The 17951-nt window shown below is 41.9% G+C and overlaps 1 protein-coding gene across 1 annotated transcript in view; it reads left to right on the top strand.

Moving 5' to 3' along the window:
* The window catches only part of SND1 (staphylococcal nuclease and tudor domain containing 1), a 419451-nt gene that overhangs the window by 139978 nt on the left and 261522 nt on the right, over nt 1-17951 (top strand). Inside the window, exon 11 of the mRNA XM_030853699.3 lies at nt 17252-17341. Coding sequence (XP_030709559.1) covers nt 17252-17341 — 90 coding nt within the window. The remainder of the gene's footprint in view (nt 1-17251; nt 17342-17951) is intronic.

Genomic DNA, 17951 nt, shown 5'->3' with positions numbered 1-17951 from the left:
GGAGGAAAATGAAGCCCATAGAGATAAAGTAATTTCATTCAACAAACATTAATTGAATGTGTACCATATGTCAGACCCAGTCCTAGGAGCTGGGGGCTACAGAGATGAATAAGTTTAATTTCCTGTTGGAGATAAATACGTAGTTCTCAGATCATACAGTTTGTAATTAGAAGGATAGGAAGTAGAATATTTATGAATCATTCATAATCAGATCTTTATATGATGAAAATTATGTCAACCCTCTGTCCTTCCCCTCACCTTTAATTTATTAAATCATCCAATAAAGATGATTTTCACTTATTTACTGGGACTAAATCTGGTGTTCTCCCTTGGCTTCCTTCTTTTGGTGACCACTCTTTCCTGAAAGATTAGTGTACCCTAACCACCCCCATTTTATCAACTATTCAGCCTGCTAAAACTGACTGAAATTGCTCTTGCTGAAGTTATTGCCATCTTGAGTGGGCACGTTTCTGTCCTTATTGTGACCGCTTTGAATGTGCTGACTCTGTCTTCTCTTCTTAAACTCCATTCTCCCTTGGTTCCTTGGTTGCCTGATTCTCCTACCTCTTTTCCTTTTTCGTTTTCCCTTTGTGTTTCCACTGCCACTTCTTACTTGCCCAAATGGGCCACACTTTCGCACATCTCTGTAGCAGTTGGTCATCCTTCAAGACTCAGCTCACATCTCATCTCCTCATGAAGCATAGCTGACCTTTTGAAGAGTTGAGGCGCTTCAATTTCTCCATTCTTAACAGCACCTTGTATTTCTTTACCAGTCCTGTAATTTTGTGGTTTGTATATCAAGCTTCTCCTTTTGAGGTTTTTTTCTCTCTGGAGAGCAGGGACGATTTTTCCAGCGACTGGCATGTGATGCTGTTTTCGTACTTTAATGCAGAAAGACTTCTTTCTAGCTCAAGCCACCTCTCCCCTCCCCAGCAGTCCATCCCTCTGTTTCTCTCTCCGGTGCTCTACTGGGTTCTGTGTGCTAGGCCAGTACACTGCTGACAAGAAATGACCTGCGGTGACCTGCTGCTAATGGTAGATTTATAGTGCCATCAACTGTCAGTATATTAATTCACTTAAGACGCTTAAACATAACCCTTAGTTACACTCAAATCGATTGGTAAATCTTTTTTAAAAATTCATAAATTATACGTGCATTAACTTGAGCCTATTCCTGTCTGATTAAATCTTAGTTCATAATTAGTGTAAGACAACTAACTGAAATTTTTCGCAGATAAAATAAGGGGATTTTCCAGTTCTCAACACAGTAGTGAATATCCTACATAATGGTATTGTTTCCATATTTAATTATAACCTAAACATCTACGGTTCGGGTTTGTTGGGCAGCATCCCATCCTGCAAAAAGTGTATTTGTCTTTAAGGAAATATAGTGTACCGCAATTAAAAAAGAGCATGCAGATTGGTCTTCCACAGTGCCTAATTCTCTGTGTCACATGGCCGTGATAGGACTTCTAGGCCCATTAATAAGCTGATCCATTTGTTGAACTAGAATGTTTTTCTCTTGTTTCCCCACTGCATTTGGGTTGTTGACCCTTTATCCTTTGCTGTACACTTGTCCTTGATTAAAATTAGATCAATAAAGCTAAATCAAGGAAAAAAGAGGAATGTCCTCGGTAGAATAAGTGACCATATATTACCGTTAAACTGTTCAGAAGGAAATATTAGGTGATTTTTGTTTTGTTTTTACTTACAGCCTTTTATTTCTGATTAGTACGGATAACAAACTGTATGCATTATACCTTATTTTTTGGAAGTATGGCAGTGGGGATGTGGATTTTTAAGCTGCTGGTTCCAAATACTTTGTTTGTCTTTTCCAGTAACCTCCTGGTCTTGGGTTGTGTTCAAATCTGTAAGATTTATTAGGTGAACATTCTGTAGCTAAGTGGCAAGGTGTTCTGTCTTCTCATTAGCAGTGACCCTGGATAATTTTCTCACATTCAGCAACATTTGTTAGGAGCCACCAGCATCCCTGTCACCTAGGGGTGAGGCAGAGCTGGGGTGCCGGGTGAGGAGGTCACCTTGTGCATATCTCCATTGGGGGCAGGGGGCTTTGTAGGGAGTGCTCAGGATGACACTGGTTTCCCTTTTCTTTTTGCATGTGAACTCTACGCCTGTAGTACAAAGAGCTTATTACTGGGAAGAAGAAAATGACTTCTCTCTTGCTTTAAGCTGGAGAGGCATCATAGGGTCCTTAGATGCCTTGTAATAGAATCCAGTGGCCATGGATTTCGGAGTTGGTTAAATTAGAGTTCAATTTTTGCCCCTGCCATTTTCTGCTGTTGTGAACTTTAGTCTAAATTACACTGAGCCTCTTTTCCTTCATCCGTAACAAAAATATTACATTTGCTGACTGTTGAATTCTGTTGAGGATCAAATGAGTACAGTGGGATTAAAAATATGAGTCAGATGCTGTTTTTAAGCTTAAATAGTTTCAAATCACCTATGAGATATAAGACACATGTATACTGACTTGGGCCAGATGAACCAAGAGAGAAGACGGGATATTTGATTAGAGAGCTCAGAAGGTTTCCTGAGGATGGTGGGTGGCATTTGAGTATGGCCTTGCAGAACGCTTGGCATTTTATTTATTTATTATTTTAAATAGATTTATTTTTTAAAAATAAATTTATTTACTTTTGGCTGAGTTGGGTCTTCGTTGCTGCGTGCAGGGCTTTCTCTAGTTGCGGTGAGCAGGGGCTACTCTTCGTTGTGGTGTGCAGGCTTCTCACTGCGGTGGCTTCTCTTGTGGAGCATGGGCTCTAGACACGCAGGCATCAGTAGTTGTGGCACTTGGGCTCAGTAGTTGTGGCTTACGGGCTCCAGAGCGCAGGGTGAGTAGTTATGGCACACGGGTTTAGTTGCTCCATGGCATGTGGGATCTTCCCGGACCAGGGCTCGAACCCGTGTCCCCTGCATTGGCAGGCGGATTCTTCACCACTGCGCCACCAGGGAAGCCCACGTTTGGCATTTTAGTAAGCAAAGTGTTTAGCATTGAGATTGCAGTCACATCCAGGCACTGGAATAACGTAAAAAGGGGAGTAGAAGATTCGGTTATGGGGCTTGTTCGGGAAGGAAACAATTTGGAATATAGTGGTTGGGATCAGAAGTGGGCTAGCATGTTTGATTATCTCCATAATTAATACCTTTTTGTAGCCAACAAAAGGTTAGGATCCATATCAGAAAATTCTCATGTTCATTTTGGTTTTGAATTTGTTAACATGCCATGGCTTCTCCCAAATTAAATCAGAATATTACCTTGAATGAGTTCCACTTTTTTCTTCCTTGTGGTTAAAAAACACATAACATAAAATTTACATTCTTAACCATTTAATTGTATGATTCAGAAGTGTTTAAGATATTCCCATTATTGTGAGACAAATCTCCAAAACTACTTCATCTTGCAGAACTGAAGCCCTGTACCCATTAATCAATTCCTTTTCTCCTTCCCCTCAGTCTCTGGTAACCATTTAGCTCCACTTTTTTTCACAGTTGGCTTAAGAGAAGTTTCTAGAATTCATCTAGCAACATTGCATGATAAACTATGTAATAGCAAATCTGGTGTTATTTATCTCATTTTTCCATCTGGCTATAGTAGAAAAATGACATTTCATTGGTGTTCTTGTGAGTTTGGCCATCCCCACTAACCCTCACCTTGTGTGTATGTGCTTCTTCACACAGTATGGTAACTGTGTCCACAGTATGGACACAGGTAAGGTTTTAATTTTCTGTCTTTACTGTGATCCCAACTTAAACCACGAATATACACCTGTTATGGTTGGTCTTTAAAATCACAAAATGATTCACTACTCATGAGAGTCTAGCAAAATATTGGAAAAAAAATTAGGGTACATTGTTCTCTTACTGCTTAAATTCTTAATCTTGTAGACTCTGTGGATTCGACAGCTCCTGGCTTGGAAGTCTTCCCTTTACTCTAGTGTGATGCTTGTGCTACCAGCCATTAAATACTCACGCATTACTCTTCATCAACTATTTTAACTGTGGAAGCTCTTCATGTGCACTCCAACCATTTTTCTTGTTTTTTTTTTTTTTTTTTGGTGCACATTTTACATTGTAGGTAATCCTGCTATATTGGGATTGGCCAGGTATAGAGGTATCTGGAATAGGTAAGAGGCAGTATTCTCTCAGGAGACAGTTGATTATCAAGAAAGTTGGAGTGTTCCTCTCTAATGGTTACAAATTTTGTCTAGTTACATAGAGAAGTGCTTTTGGCCACAGTGGCAGGTCAAGAAACCACAGCACTTGTTTTAACAGAGACGACTTTACATAAGGAATTATTAATCAGGTATGGAAATACTAAAAAGGTAAAAAGAGAACCCTGAGGTCAGGGTCAAATGGAGGTTTTAACCACACGACACAGCTACAACCTCTGGGTAATCTCTTTCAATAAGAGATTGAGAGATGAAAACTTCAGCATTTGGGGGATGGGCCGAGTGGGCCTCAGATCTCTGTTGAGCCGATGAAGGGGGGAAGAGTAACTCCCTGGAGCTGGGCCCCAGGCCTCCCAGGAGGGGCTGCCAGTTGATTGGTTCTGGTGACTCTGAGGGAGGTGTGTTGAGACTGTTTCTGGGCGTGTTGGGAAAACTGCAAGCTGGAATCCATTGGCGCTACTGGAACAAGCTGCCATTGCTGAGAAGAAGAAGAATTGCTGTGGAGAAGCTGACTGGAATAGGAAAGAGTTTGTCCTTTTTTCTTCCTGTCCATTCTCCCTTTAACATCCCCTATTGGCAGAGCCTAGCAGGGAACCAGCTGGCCAAGCAGAAATGTGGTTGGCAGTTTTCCCACCCCGGCACCACAAAGTGGAATTTTAAAAAGGCTAGGTTTAAAACTGAGTGACAGTAGCTTCATAACTGGCACAAATAGTGTGTCCAACTTAGTTAATCTCCTTGAGCTTCTCAGGAGCTGGTGGCCTTGGGTAGGCCTGCATTCCGTGCTGAAGTGAACTGACCCTTTCAGGTCTGTGTGGGAGGTGCCTGTGGAACCGGATGGGAGTGAAGAGCCTGTGCATGATGGCAGTTCCTGCTACCTCAGTGGTTGGGAGGCAGGTGGTAGAGAAATACTAGCCTGGGCTCTTTTGGGGTCTTTTGCTCTGGCATGATGTTATGTTGGGCATGTTTTTTCTCTGGACACCTAACTTCTCAGTTGAGAAGAGCTAATAGTTCCAGCTTTATTGGTTGCTGTGGGGATTAGAAATAATATGAAGCATAGAAATTTAAGGTAGAGGGACAGCCTTTTGTTTTAAGGGGGTTAGGTCGGACGGCCAGCTATAGGCGAGGAAAGTGTGTGGTTATCAAAACGGGATGGTGACGTGATTGACCTAAAAACATTGTTAAACAGGCACAATTAAAGTGACATTACGTAAAGCAGGAGCTAAAACTGCCTTGTCACAGACCGAGGCCCTGGTCTCAGGTACCCTGTCCTTCCTCACAGAGATGAAGAGCTGTGGGTACCACCCACTGGTGCAGGGCGAGATGCCCCCTGCTCACGCCTCCTGCCTCTGAACTTTACCTGGCTGTTCTGGAGATCTGGTCACTTGTCTGCTTGTTCACTAGGTGCCAACAACTGTCACAAAACACATTCCTGAGTATGTTTCTTTCATGTGGGTGGAGGGCTAGTCTCTTTCCCGGGAGCAGCCTCCACCGGGCCTGGATTCAGCCTTGTCAAGGTCCGTTTCTGCCGTCAGCCAAGCCACGCCATGTATGTATAATGACGTTGCCTTGCCACCTGGGTGCTGCCTCTGAATGTCTGTGCTGTTCACAATTCTGGTAATTTCATTTGCCCATACTTCTTCATGGTGGTAGTTGGCGATAGATGCTGTATTTTTCTGATTGATGACAGACTGTACAGTACAAGAGTCATCTTTGTAGGGTTAGAATGATATCTGTCCTAAGAAAGTACAGGCCCCGTTTTGCTGAGTATTTAAACACAGGCTGAGAGTACTTTAAATTTTGTAGATAAAATATGTGGCAGTAGACCTGGCAGCCTGATTTAGACCTTGGAGTGATGTAGCTGGCAAGGCAGGATCTCAGTGTCTAAAGGGAGGCCTAAGCTGTGCGCTTACATAATTCAGTCCTGTGCTTCTGAAATGCACCACGATTTATTGCTCAAATTTGACTGGAAATCTGGCTCAATTGGAGGTTCCACTGGCACCAGCTAAATAATGGTGTCACACCCAGCATCATTTTCCCTTCTGTGTTGTTCCAGGAAGAAACTTTTAATAATAATTATTATTTTTTAATACGGTGGAGAAGGGAAGGCATTCACAAAGAAGCATTTCTCTAACAAAATGGTATTCTTTTCTGAATGGGCTCACCCGAGCCTGCTGTCTGTTACAGAGAAAATTACCTTCCTATTGCAAGAGGTTTGTTTTCTTTTCCTCCGGAGCCTTCCTCCTCTTCTAGAACTGTGGGAGGGCCGGTGGCACGTCACCGTGCTGGATGGATTTCATCTGGCTTGCAGCCTGTACTTTAAGTAACGGAGTTGTCTCTTCTGAGGGCACTGGATCTCCATTTTTAGCCTGGGGATGAAGGGTGAGAAATGTGGGAGACGATTTCTCCATTACTAGAAAACAAGATTTGGGGCCAACTGGTTAATTATGAGCTTCCAGTGAAAAGGAAAGAAGTTGCAGAGGGGCAGAGCCAGTTGAGATATGCCGGTCCCTGTGACTTTCCATGACCCTGCAGACCCCCAGGCCTGCTCTCGTCCTTGAAGACCCCCCCATTTTCCCTTCTGCTTTTAAATTCTGGTTTCTTATTTGTAGATTTTTTTGTGTTCTTCCCAATGAAGGTGTTTCCCATGTTAACATTAATTCGCGTTTGCACGAATCTTCAGAACTATTAGCTCTGTAGAAAGAGGCCTTAATAGAGAGACACTATTTTTATTTCTTCTCAGCTTCGTTTGCTCATTTGAGCAGCATGTGAAGGGTGCGTCATTCAGCAAAACTTCACACCTCTTAGTATTGTCACAGACCAGCCTTTTGAGGACAAAGGAAGGGCTGCACAATCTTTCACTATCCTTTTCTTCCATCTTAACCACAAAAAATACTACCCCGGCAATTTAGGCTTAGTATCATCTCAAATTCGTGAATTTTTTAGGGAGGTGGGATGCTGGTACTTTGGAGTCCACATTAATGGAATTATCCCTTTTTATATTGTAGCTTACTATCATTTTATTTAGTGTTGAACTCTCAAACTTGATTTTTTTTTTTTAACAGTATCAGTTCAGCTTTACTTGAATTATTATATATGTTCGGTAAGGATAACTATTAGCTAATAGATTTGCGAGTGTGTTACTTCAAAGGTCACAAGTAATTGAATTCATTACGTCAAATTTGTAGCGAGAAGAGGATTGCCTTAAAGTTTTGGCCAGGTCAAAAGAAAACACTAATTATTTAGATATTGTAAAATTGGGTTTTTTTCCTAACATAACACATTGAAACTGCCAGGAGTACTGCTTTTGCATCACTGCTTACAAAGAGCCTAGATTTTATGGTTGTACAGTGAGATATCTAGTCTAGAATCTTTTTAATCATTATTCAGGAATATACTTACCTTTGTGTAGTATAGAATCATGTCTGGTGAAAGTTGCCATAAGGTAGAGATATTAGAAATAGTTCACATTCACCTGGTGCTGTATGAGACATTCATTACTAATGTGATATGGATCCACAGTGATGTTGCCTCCTCCATCTCTTTGAAAGTTCTTTTTATATACTGACCAGTTCCACTTATTCCCCTAATCAGAAGTGCAGTTTGAGTTAAAAAAAAAAATCTTTTAGCTAGGGCTTTTTGCATTCCCCGTTGTATTCTCTCTGCGTGTTGGCATTTTCTGTGAACATGGCACTGTACTAGGCACTTCACAGTTATTATTAAGCTCTTTTTTCCTCTCACAAATACTCCCTCCTGTGGTCTGGTAGGAAAGGTAAGACCTACAAGAAGTAATTAAATGATAGTAACTTGAGGCAGAAAGTGATTAGTGCTGTAACTTCGGTTTATCTCTTCTGTCTCTTGATATTTTAGCTCTCGTTAACATCCATATTAGATGTTGTAAAACTTAGCTAAGTAGCTTTGTTTCTTAGTAACACATGTAGATCTGTTTTTTCCCCATGGGGTTCATATTACCTGAAATAGTCCTGGAATGTAAACTTAAGAGTTGCCTGATTTTGCACTAATATATTTAGTCCCTTCCTGATTTTTACAGGATTTTCAAGTCATTTTTTGCATGGGTTTTCACTGCGAAGTTATGTATTAATATAATGGCAGGTAATTCTTAACTTGCTGATTCTTGGAAGGAAACTGAGGCAAGCTGGCAGGCAGGAGCTGCTGGTGCCAGAATCATTGTCGAGAACCTAGGCCTCTGTTCTCTGGATGACAGCAAGCTGCCCACTTACTCTTGATCATTTGTTGCCATCAAATGCTTGAGGAATGTTTGATTTCATGTCCAGGACGGCTCTTTTTGTCTAACTTCAGGAGTGCTGAACTTGAGCTTTGTTCTCTTCAAGGATTCGATGCCCTTTTTGTCTCATTATCCCACTCTTTACCGGCCGCATCCTCACCATTCCTCCAGGAAAGGTGGCACAGGCTTCACTCACCCTTGGAGCGGATCTTTATTTTCAGAGCACTGGGTCGGGGAGAGTTTTTGTCCCCGCGCTGGGAAAAGAAGATGAGGTGGGGCCCTGAGGGCTTTCTCACTTTCCCTTTTCTTCTTGGGCTTGGAGCCCATTTGCTGCTGGTTGCATCGCTTCTTACTTGGGAGCCTTCACCTTCTTTTGCCTTGAGATCTGTGAGGGGCAGACCCTATGCCTGCAGAAGAATTTGTAGCTAAGTGCAGGCACCCCATGTGGTGCCTTGGATAATGGTTTTGGAGCCCTTAGAGCCTTAAAAGTATTCTTTAAAGTCTTGACCCAGGGTCTTGGGGGGGTGAAAAGACCTAATGTTTGGCCTCCTCCTGCTGTCCCCTTCCTCGCCCGTCCTCACTGCATCTGAGCAGTAAATAGCAAGAACTTCTGCAAGTGCTCTTAGTTGGCTGATGTAATTGAGTAGGAGAACAATCTCCAGAGACAGATACTTTCCCACTTGCATGATGGTCTTGAAAAGGTACTTTGATTTGGGGAAGAGCGAGTTCCTTTGGAACGTAATCCTGCACTATACACCGTAGATGACAGACGAGTCCCTTCAAGGACGTGAGGCTGCCGAAATCTGCTTTCCTTCTTTCCCTCTTTGGATACTGCAGAACCCGGCTCCTCCTGGCAAGTTGCCAGAAGATTGGTAATTTCTAGGGCTTGCCACTTCCTCTGCTGTCACTGTGGCTAGTGTAGGTCTAGACCACTGGTGTCTGGGGGTGGGGGGGTGAGGGGAGGGTGTGCCTGTCCTGCTGTTCCCTGGCATGGGCAGGTAGAGAAATATTTGGTAATCTTGTTTTCCCACCGTTACTAGAATGTTCCCAATTGTCTTAGCTATAAAGACTTTTAAGGAGTATTTCAAGTTACCTCCAGCTACATGTGCAGAAAGAGAGTTCCCCAGGTATTTACTTACTTGCCTACTTATTTAGCCACTTTGATGTTTATCAAGCTCCTCTGTGTTGCTTTGTGACTCTTTAAACCTTTGGAGTCCCTTTTCTTCTATTTCCGTTGGTTTAAGTGGGTCCAAAGTGCTCAAAAGGCGCTCCACAGCGTTTCTCAAAGTGTGGCCCACAGTCCTTCTCGCTACTTATTAAAAATACAGAATTGGGGACATGACCCCAGACCTGCAGAATCAGAATACCTGATGTGGCCCGAAAGTCTGCATGTTTACAAGCTCCCACACTAAACCTGACGACTACTGACAGGAGATGACTGCCTTTTGGCACTAGGAAGCCAGGAGGGGGTAGTGTCTGCCACCCGCCGCGGGCACCCAACCGCCCGGCCCCCCCCCCCCCCCCCCCCCGCTTCAGCCCCTGGGATAGCTGGGATCAGAATCCCTGCTCTGCTTGTTAACAAGAAGTGAGGCACGTTACTTAACTGTAAGCCTCACTTTCCTTGCTGTAATTGGGGATCATAATCCATTTCATAATGGATTGAACACTCTAAGAAGCAGACCCGAGTGTTTCCCTAGGTCTGATGAAGAGTGGGCGGTTGTAGAAACAGTGGGTCCGCAGAGTATGAGAGAAGTGTAGTAAACTAAGGGTTCTATAAAAGCAGCAAGGCACTTCAGGGGCCAAGTATCTTGCATAAGCACGGGGTTCAAAGTGCAGCCCTCTTCCATTCTCACACTTGAGAATTCTTTTCTTTTCTTTTCTTTTTTACGGTACGCGGGCCTCTCACTGTTGCGGCCTCTCCCGTTGTGGAGCGCAGGCTCAGCGGCCATGGCTCACGGGCCCAGCCGCTCCGTGGCATGTGGGATCCTCCCGGACCGGGGCCTGAACCCGTGTCCCCTGCATCGGCAGGCGGACCCTCAACCACTGCGCCACCAGGGAAGCCCACACTTGTGAATTTTTATAATCACATCTCAGGTTTAAAAAAATATTTTTTCAATTTGATTTGTTTTTATTTACCGTTCTCCTTTGCCTCCTTGGAGATATGTCTGAAGTATATTTCATTGTTGTGAATTTGGGACTTTCCCAGACCTTGTCTCTTTAATAGACCCTATTTACCTTTAAGAGAGAGGTTTTTAGGAGGAAGAAATAAGAGCTAATTGGGAAATAAAGGGAAAGTGTCTTTTTCTTTGAAACAACTCCTGGGGAGTGTTTGGGTATATGAATCTTCTGTGTGTGGTCCTATAGGTATAGTGGTGCAAGATATCTTCCATTTGGCCAAGGTGGTTACGATTTTGAACCTTTCCCCAGCTGCTGACTATAGATTTCTATCTAGTTAGATCTGCCTTTTATAAAAATGTGCTATTGTGTATGTTAAGGATAATAAATAGTGGATATCCCCGTGGATTGTGTCTCCTGGCTGCCAAGGGACTTGAACGGTCCTTGATTGTAAATATGCCCAGGGCATGTGGTAATGTTCCTATTTTAAGTCTATAATTCAGATGGAAATTGAAGCCTTTGTTTATTAACATAGCTTGTGTGGCAGGGCAACTGGGACTGGTCCATTTACTGTTTGAAATTTTATCCATTTAAATCTGATTGTGTCTGTTCTTATTTTAATTCAGCAGTCTGTTTTAAGATCTCTGTAGAGTATAATTCTGCTTGGCTACTTTTAATATATTTCAAGCCTCCTTTAAAAAAAAAAATCAAACTTGTTTTTGACCCTGGTTATTTGAGAGCATGTTGGTAGTTAAATTATTCCCTTCTGCTTCATGGAAAGATACATCTATGAAAGAAAATCATTTTGAGGGAAGGAAAAAGGAATTTCATGCATTTCTTGTGAGGAAAAGAATGGCAGGTTATTTTGCCTCTGAGAGAAATAAAAGTATGAGACATTGTGAGCCAAGGGAAAGGTTGGCCAAACAAGGTTTGGGGGTTTCCTATCCCTAAACATTTTTTTGATTTAAAAAACCCCAACGTTATAGAATGGTACAGAACAAACATTTCTTATTGTACCACATTTGCTTCAGATCCTCTTTTAAAGAGACAAGCTTGCAGATGAAGTTGAAAGTCCCTGTGGACTCATCCTTGACCCCATTTCTTTCCCATTCTGTTTCTTTCTTTGCCCGTCCTGCATCAGTTAACTAACTATTGACTTTCGTTTCTAGGTATTTTTATACTTTGGCTATTTACATAGCTCTAGGAATAGTGTTGCTTGTGTCTTTTTTTAGTCTGTGTTTAAATCATTATCATTCTACAGCTTGTTTTCCTGCTCAGTGTTGTTTTTCAGATTTGTTCATTTATTGCATTGCTCTCAGACTCACTGCTCTCTGTTCTGCTCTATGACTGTACAGAGCCGACCGTAAATTTTACATCGTTACCATGAGCATTGTGGTCCTTGTCTTGCATGAGTGAGACCTCTCTGGGGTATATACCCTCCTGTAAGTAGAATTGCCTAGGTATAGTGATGCATATCTTCAGCCTTAACCAGATGATGCCGAGTAGCACCATGTGAATGTGCCACAGTGTTTGAACCATTTTATATTCCCATCGGTGGTTACAGCACACCTATTTCCCCTCATCCTCATTTTTAAAATTTGACAATATATTGGATGTCCTATAGTATCTCAGCTTACATTGCCCTGATTATTAATGAAGTGATACCTTTTTTTATACACTTAATGTCCAGCTGCAGTTCTTCTGTGAAATGCCTGTTCGTACCTCTTGGCCAATTTTTCTCTTAGATAGTATCTCTTACTGATTTGTTCTTCCTTCCTTTACTGAGTAAATCAAAGTAACGAGAGAACTTCCAGCAACTCACTACCACGTGTACCCACCTAACAGTACCTGCATCCACACACCTAAAGGTGAATTATTGGAGCTCCTATGGAAAGCCACCCCCTCCTTACCTATGCATTAACAGTTCTGTCCTCTTCCGTCTGCATTATCACTTATTTGCTTTCCACAGGACTTTGCCTGTTATTTCACCCCTCTGAAACCAAAAACCAAAGCCCCTTCTCTTCACCTTGCTTCCTCTGCCAGCTGCCACATAATCTCTTGGTATTTTGTAGCAGAACTTTCTGAAGTATCGTATGTACTCACTTTCTCCACTTCTCCTCTTCCTGTTCCTAGTTCCAGTCAGGCTCTTGCCCCTACTGCTCCACCAAAATTAATGTTGCCAAGTTACGGCCGGCCCTCACTTAGCTTGATCCAACAAGCGGATCTTAGTCCTCAGCTCATTCACCTTGCCTTGTGTATTGGACACAGTTGGTCTTTCCCTCCTCAATTCACTTTCTTTCCTTGGCTTCCAGGACATAACATTGGTTGTTTCCTCCTGCTGAGATCACTGATTGCTCCTTCTCAGTCTCCTTTTATACATTCCGTCTCTTATTCCTTACCTTTCAATGTTATAATGCCTCAGTCCTCTGTCCTTTTCAATCTCGTAGGTTTAAATACCACCTATATGCCCACCACTCCCAAATGTAAATTACCAGCTCAGAGCTTTCTTCCAAACTCCACACTGCCTACTCAAAACCTCCACTTGAGAGTTTAGCAGGCCCGTAACCAAACTCCTGATCTCACCCACCTGCCTCTACCTGTGGTCTTCCTCATCTCAGGTGATGACCCCACCTATTATTCCATTTGCTCAGATAAAAAAAACCTTGGAGTCATGCTTGATTTCTCCCTGTTTTCTCATCTCACATTTCATCTATCTACTTTCAGAATATTCCCAGATTCTGACCACTTCTTACCCCTTCACTGCTCTTCCTTGATGTAATCTAACATCATTTCCCACCCCGATTAATGCCATAATCTCCTAATTAGTCTCCCTTTGTTCTCTCTCTTCCTTGCTGTGGTGTCTGTTCTCAGCACATTGACCAAAGTAATTCCTTCAGATGTTAAGTCAGATGTGTGACTTTGTCTGTTGTTCTCCCCTCTGGAACTCAGCTGTAGCCACAGTGATGTCTCTGCTGTTCCTTGAACCCACCAGTCAGTCATCTCCTAACTCAAGGCTTTTGCATTGGCTGTCCTCTCTGCTTGTCTCTAGATGACTACATCCCATACCTCCTTTGAGTCTTTGCTGAAATATAATGTGATCAGGGTAGGCCTCACTGAGAAGTTTACAGCTGTGGCTCAGTACTCCAGTTCTCTCTTATCCTGTTCTGCCTTGTCTTTATCTCGTTTCACTTATCAGCTACTGAGTCTGTGCTTTGGCCTGTCAGTTTGTTCGTGATGCTTTTTCAGTAAAGAACTGTTTAAAATTTTAGTGAAGCCACATTCATCAATGTTTTCATAGTTTGTGTTTATTCAGCCTTGTTTTAATAAATCCTGCAGGATCCTAGGGTCCAGTAAATTTTTTGGCTACAGTTTTTTGGCTGCTAGATGGGCTAGATTAAATTTAGCCTGAAACGGAGTTGAGAATAAGACCTTGATTAGGAGTCCCTTCCATTCCCTCCAGATGAGCATTAAACAGAGACCTCATTTTGGCATGATAAGCTCCTGTTCAAAAAAATAAATAAATAAAAAGCCAGGCATGCCTTTTAGATGCTGAGATTGGGCCTCCTTCCCCAACCAAGGAGAGGTAAAGATGATTGAAGTTATCTCTAAAGTGAGTCATTGCAGGGCCTACATACAATGTCACTTCTCAGGATGAACAGTGATTACAGCACATATTGGTTTGTGTATTATCCGCCCACCAGATAAATCAAGCATTCTTTTCTATTTTTAGTTTTAAAGTATTTCCATGTAGATTAGAATCTAAACTAGGTAGTCCTTTTTAGCAGGCAAGATTCAGCTAAGGTCTTGTTTTCTCAGAATACATTCCATACCTCAATTGTCTCTTAGAGATTTCAAAGGCTTTTATGTACCTGGTAATTTGCAGGAATTGCTTTTATTTTGTAGTTTCTTAGGGACTTCTAATATCTCTCTTGTAAGGTGTTTGCACATGTCAATAGCTACTAGATCTTCAGGGTTAGAGTAACAAAATGACTCTGTTTTCACTTGTGGTATCTTGTTTTCTGCTCGTGCTATTAGTTCTTTCCGAGCTTCATGAGAGACATATAATCAGACTCAAGTCACCCTGTTTTTCTGTCGGAATGTTTGGTATACTATTTATTTTCTTTCCTTCTTTTGAGAGTATCTTGGCTTGGCCCCGTCCTGTCGAGCATCTTTCTTGTTCACACTGCCGTGTTCACACATTTAGCTGTATCTCATCCCATGATCTTCATCTGAATGCCTATTGAAACTACTTCTTACCATTCCTTGTTTTGGAGTTCCAAACAAGTGACATTGCCTTAAACCTCTGTGGTGTTTCAGAATAAATAGGGTAAGGTTCTGATATCAGGTTCTGTGGCACATCATAAGACTGTGTAAGGGAAATGTCAAGTATTTTGTTCAATTTATTTAAAAAAACATTGTTCACTTAGTGAATCACACAGCTCCTCTCTGTGAATAGATTGCCCTGTATTGCTAGGGGAATATGAATACATTGGGACTTCCTTATTCCTGATGGCTGATTCTGGTAACCATTGATATTTGTCTTTATTAAAAATCCTGTTCATTACTGGCACCTAGCATCTTCTGTCTAGCAGGCATTCTTACACTATCATTAGTGTCATTATAACTATTGTAGGGCTCCTCAGTAGTGACCCACTATTTTCATCTGGCTGCCTGGATGCTTATAAAATATCCATAATCCTATACATCTGCCCTTATGTTGGCCAGCACTCCCTCTAGCCAGGCAGCTCTTATTTGTCCCATTTTCCTTGTTAAGGAAAACTTTGTTATTTCTTTAAAGATTTTCATGTTTCGGGCCGTACTTCACTTATTAGGCAGTGATCATGGTTCCCCATGACTTTGATCAGAGTTTGGAAATCCCAGTTGCTCCTGTTCAGAGTGTGGAGATTCCCACGCATCAACTCTGAGAAAGGATAAAGATTCACCTTCAGTTCTAAAGGTGCCTTAAGTTCTTTGAAGAGCATGAGAATGGTGCTGCTGCCTTTATTTTTTTTTTTAAGCCAGAGAAATTAGAAGACAGGTGGATGGTGAATGTGAAGCTTGAACTCAAATAATTACGCACATTCTTGGTGATATCAGTGAATTGAAATGTTTAAATGATGTGTTTTGGACACCAAGGCTTGCTTTGGGTCTAGGAGGAAACCTCTATTTCGATGCCCTTGACCTCAGAATTGTCATTAGTATTACTTTAAATATGGGGGTATTAAAATGATAAATGTTCTTTATTTGAGAGTAGTTGGCTATTTAAGAAAACATAATTTGAATACTTTAAGTATAGAATGAATTATATAGAGATCTTGTGTCAGGTGTGTAAAAGATGGCAAAGCAAAGTTGAGGCCAGGTGGGCTAATCATACAGGATGGGGAAGCAATGGTGTGCATCTAGGTTAGGGGTTATGGCTTAATTTTCTCCTTTTTTTCTGATTCCCCCCCCTCAAATATCTGTTCATGCAGTCCTGTCCTTCTAGCATACTTGCTCTTGTATATTATTCTGCATTTTTCTTTTGTGGTAGTACATCCAAGTATTTGAGTTTATACTATGAGGGAGTACTGTATACTTGGGTCTGGGATCACAAAGGACAACAGAAAAGGACAGGGTCTCTGTTCTCATGCAACTTAGGAGCTAGCGGGAGAGACATTAATCATACCAACCAATTTAGCCAACATCTCCCAATTTCTTGTACACAAGCTCTAGTCCTCCATACGCTGTCCTCCCCCTGACTGCAAACTTCTCGGGTTCCTTTGCTTTTATCCCCTCTATCCACTCCCTTGTCAGTCACCTATTAATTTATTTTTTAAAGAGATTCTCCTAGCTCTTAAGTTCCTGTCAATTCCCAGTTCTGTTGCCTTCATCCAGACCCTCTCTCATCATCTCAGTTATACTGCTCAGAGCCCCTCTTTTGGGGGAAGTCTGGGCCCCAAGAAATAATGAAGGAATTGGCTGTGTATTTGTGTGCTGAAATACTGTTTATTCCTGCCTCCCTCCTTTTGCTTGTCTTTTTTTCCCCCCAACTCTAATTTTCTTTCTAGTTTTTTCCTATCCTGCAAACTCATGTTAAGTCCCACCTTGTCAATGAAACATCTCCTGATTACTTCTTTCTAGTTCCATGAATTCTAATAGCACTTAGTCCCTAGTCTATATCACATAATTTAGCACTTATTCAGAACTGCTTTGTGTTACTTCATATCTGCAGGATTTCTTCTGTTATTGTTAGGTTACAAGGATTTTACATCCAAGAGTATAACATACATTTACATAGTGCTTTGTCTGAGGCTAATAGTTGGTAGGTGCTTAATAAAGGCTTACAGAGTAATAGAATGAGATTTATAGTATATCTGTAAATATTAGAAGGACGCTAATACTCAGTAAGCTGCTTCTGCACTGCAGTTTATATAGCTCTTTCCCTGTTGATGAACATTTAGGTTGTTTCCAGTTGTGTAAACATTCCATTGCTTATTTTTGAGCCTGTCATTTGGAAAAAGATGGTCTTGTTCCCTGTAAAGCATTTAACCAAATACTTTGTTAATCGTTTACTGTATATCTAGCAATTATTCAATATTTGTGATACTGGGAGCTAGAGCATATTTCAGGTGTGTTGTCATTATCTCGCACTCTTGGCTGTGTTCATGTGTCAGTTTTTGCTTTGTTTTCCCATTCCTGATGTGGTATTTTATTTTGCTTTAAGGATAAGAACAAGAAACTGCGTCCCCTCTATGACATTCCCTATATGTTTGAAGCCCGGGAATTTCTGCGAAAGAAGCTTATTGGGAAAAAGGTAAGTGATGGCAGAAACATAATTTGCAAGTGGTTAGGGGTTGTTTTAATCTGGGCTCTTGTGATGAAATCCCAGAGAGCAGCAAATGACTCTCCTCCACCAAGTTAAGTAGTATTACTTTGATATGAAGAGAGGCGTGCCTCTGTCTCAGGAAGTGGCATCCCTTGGGAGAAGTTTAAAATTGGGGCCCTGACCACAGTGTGATTTCCAGGGCTCTCACGGCATGTTCTTTCCAGGGTCCAGGCTCAATTCCAGTCTCAGTAATTGCATATTGCCCTGAGCTCCATCCACTTCCATTAAAGCAGAGTAGCTCTCTGCTTCTCTCCAGCCACTTGAATTAAAAGTCGGGGCTGTGGGATTTGCTAATGAAAGAAAGTGGCTGCTTTTTTTCTGACTCCCCTGTTTCTGAGGAGAAGAGGGCTTTTGGAATAGGAGCCTGCCTTTTATGAAAGAGGGTGTGGTTTCCTGGTGGTTCGTTGGGAGACTTTCTGGTGTAGTGCAGCGGCTCAGAGGCCCTCAGAGGGCATTTCCTTGTGTTCTTAGAGCAGAATGTTCTATGACCTGCTGCAGAACTTGTTCTGGGAAGCTGATAATGAGCCTCTGATCTTCC

Source organism: Globicephala melas, chromosome 9 (genome assembly GCF_963455315.2).
Source record: "Globicephala melas chromosome 9, mGloMel1.2, whole genome shotgun sequence".
In the NCBI taxonomy this organism is placed as follows: domain Eukaryota; kingdom Metazoa; phylum Chordata; class Mammalia; order Artiodactyla; family Delphinidae; genus Globicephala; species Globicephala melas.
This window is presented reverse-complemented; position numbering and strand designations above follow the sequence as displayed.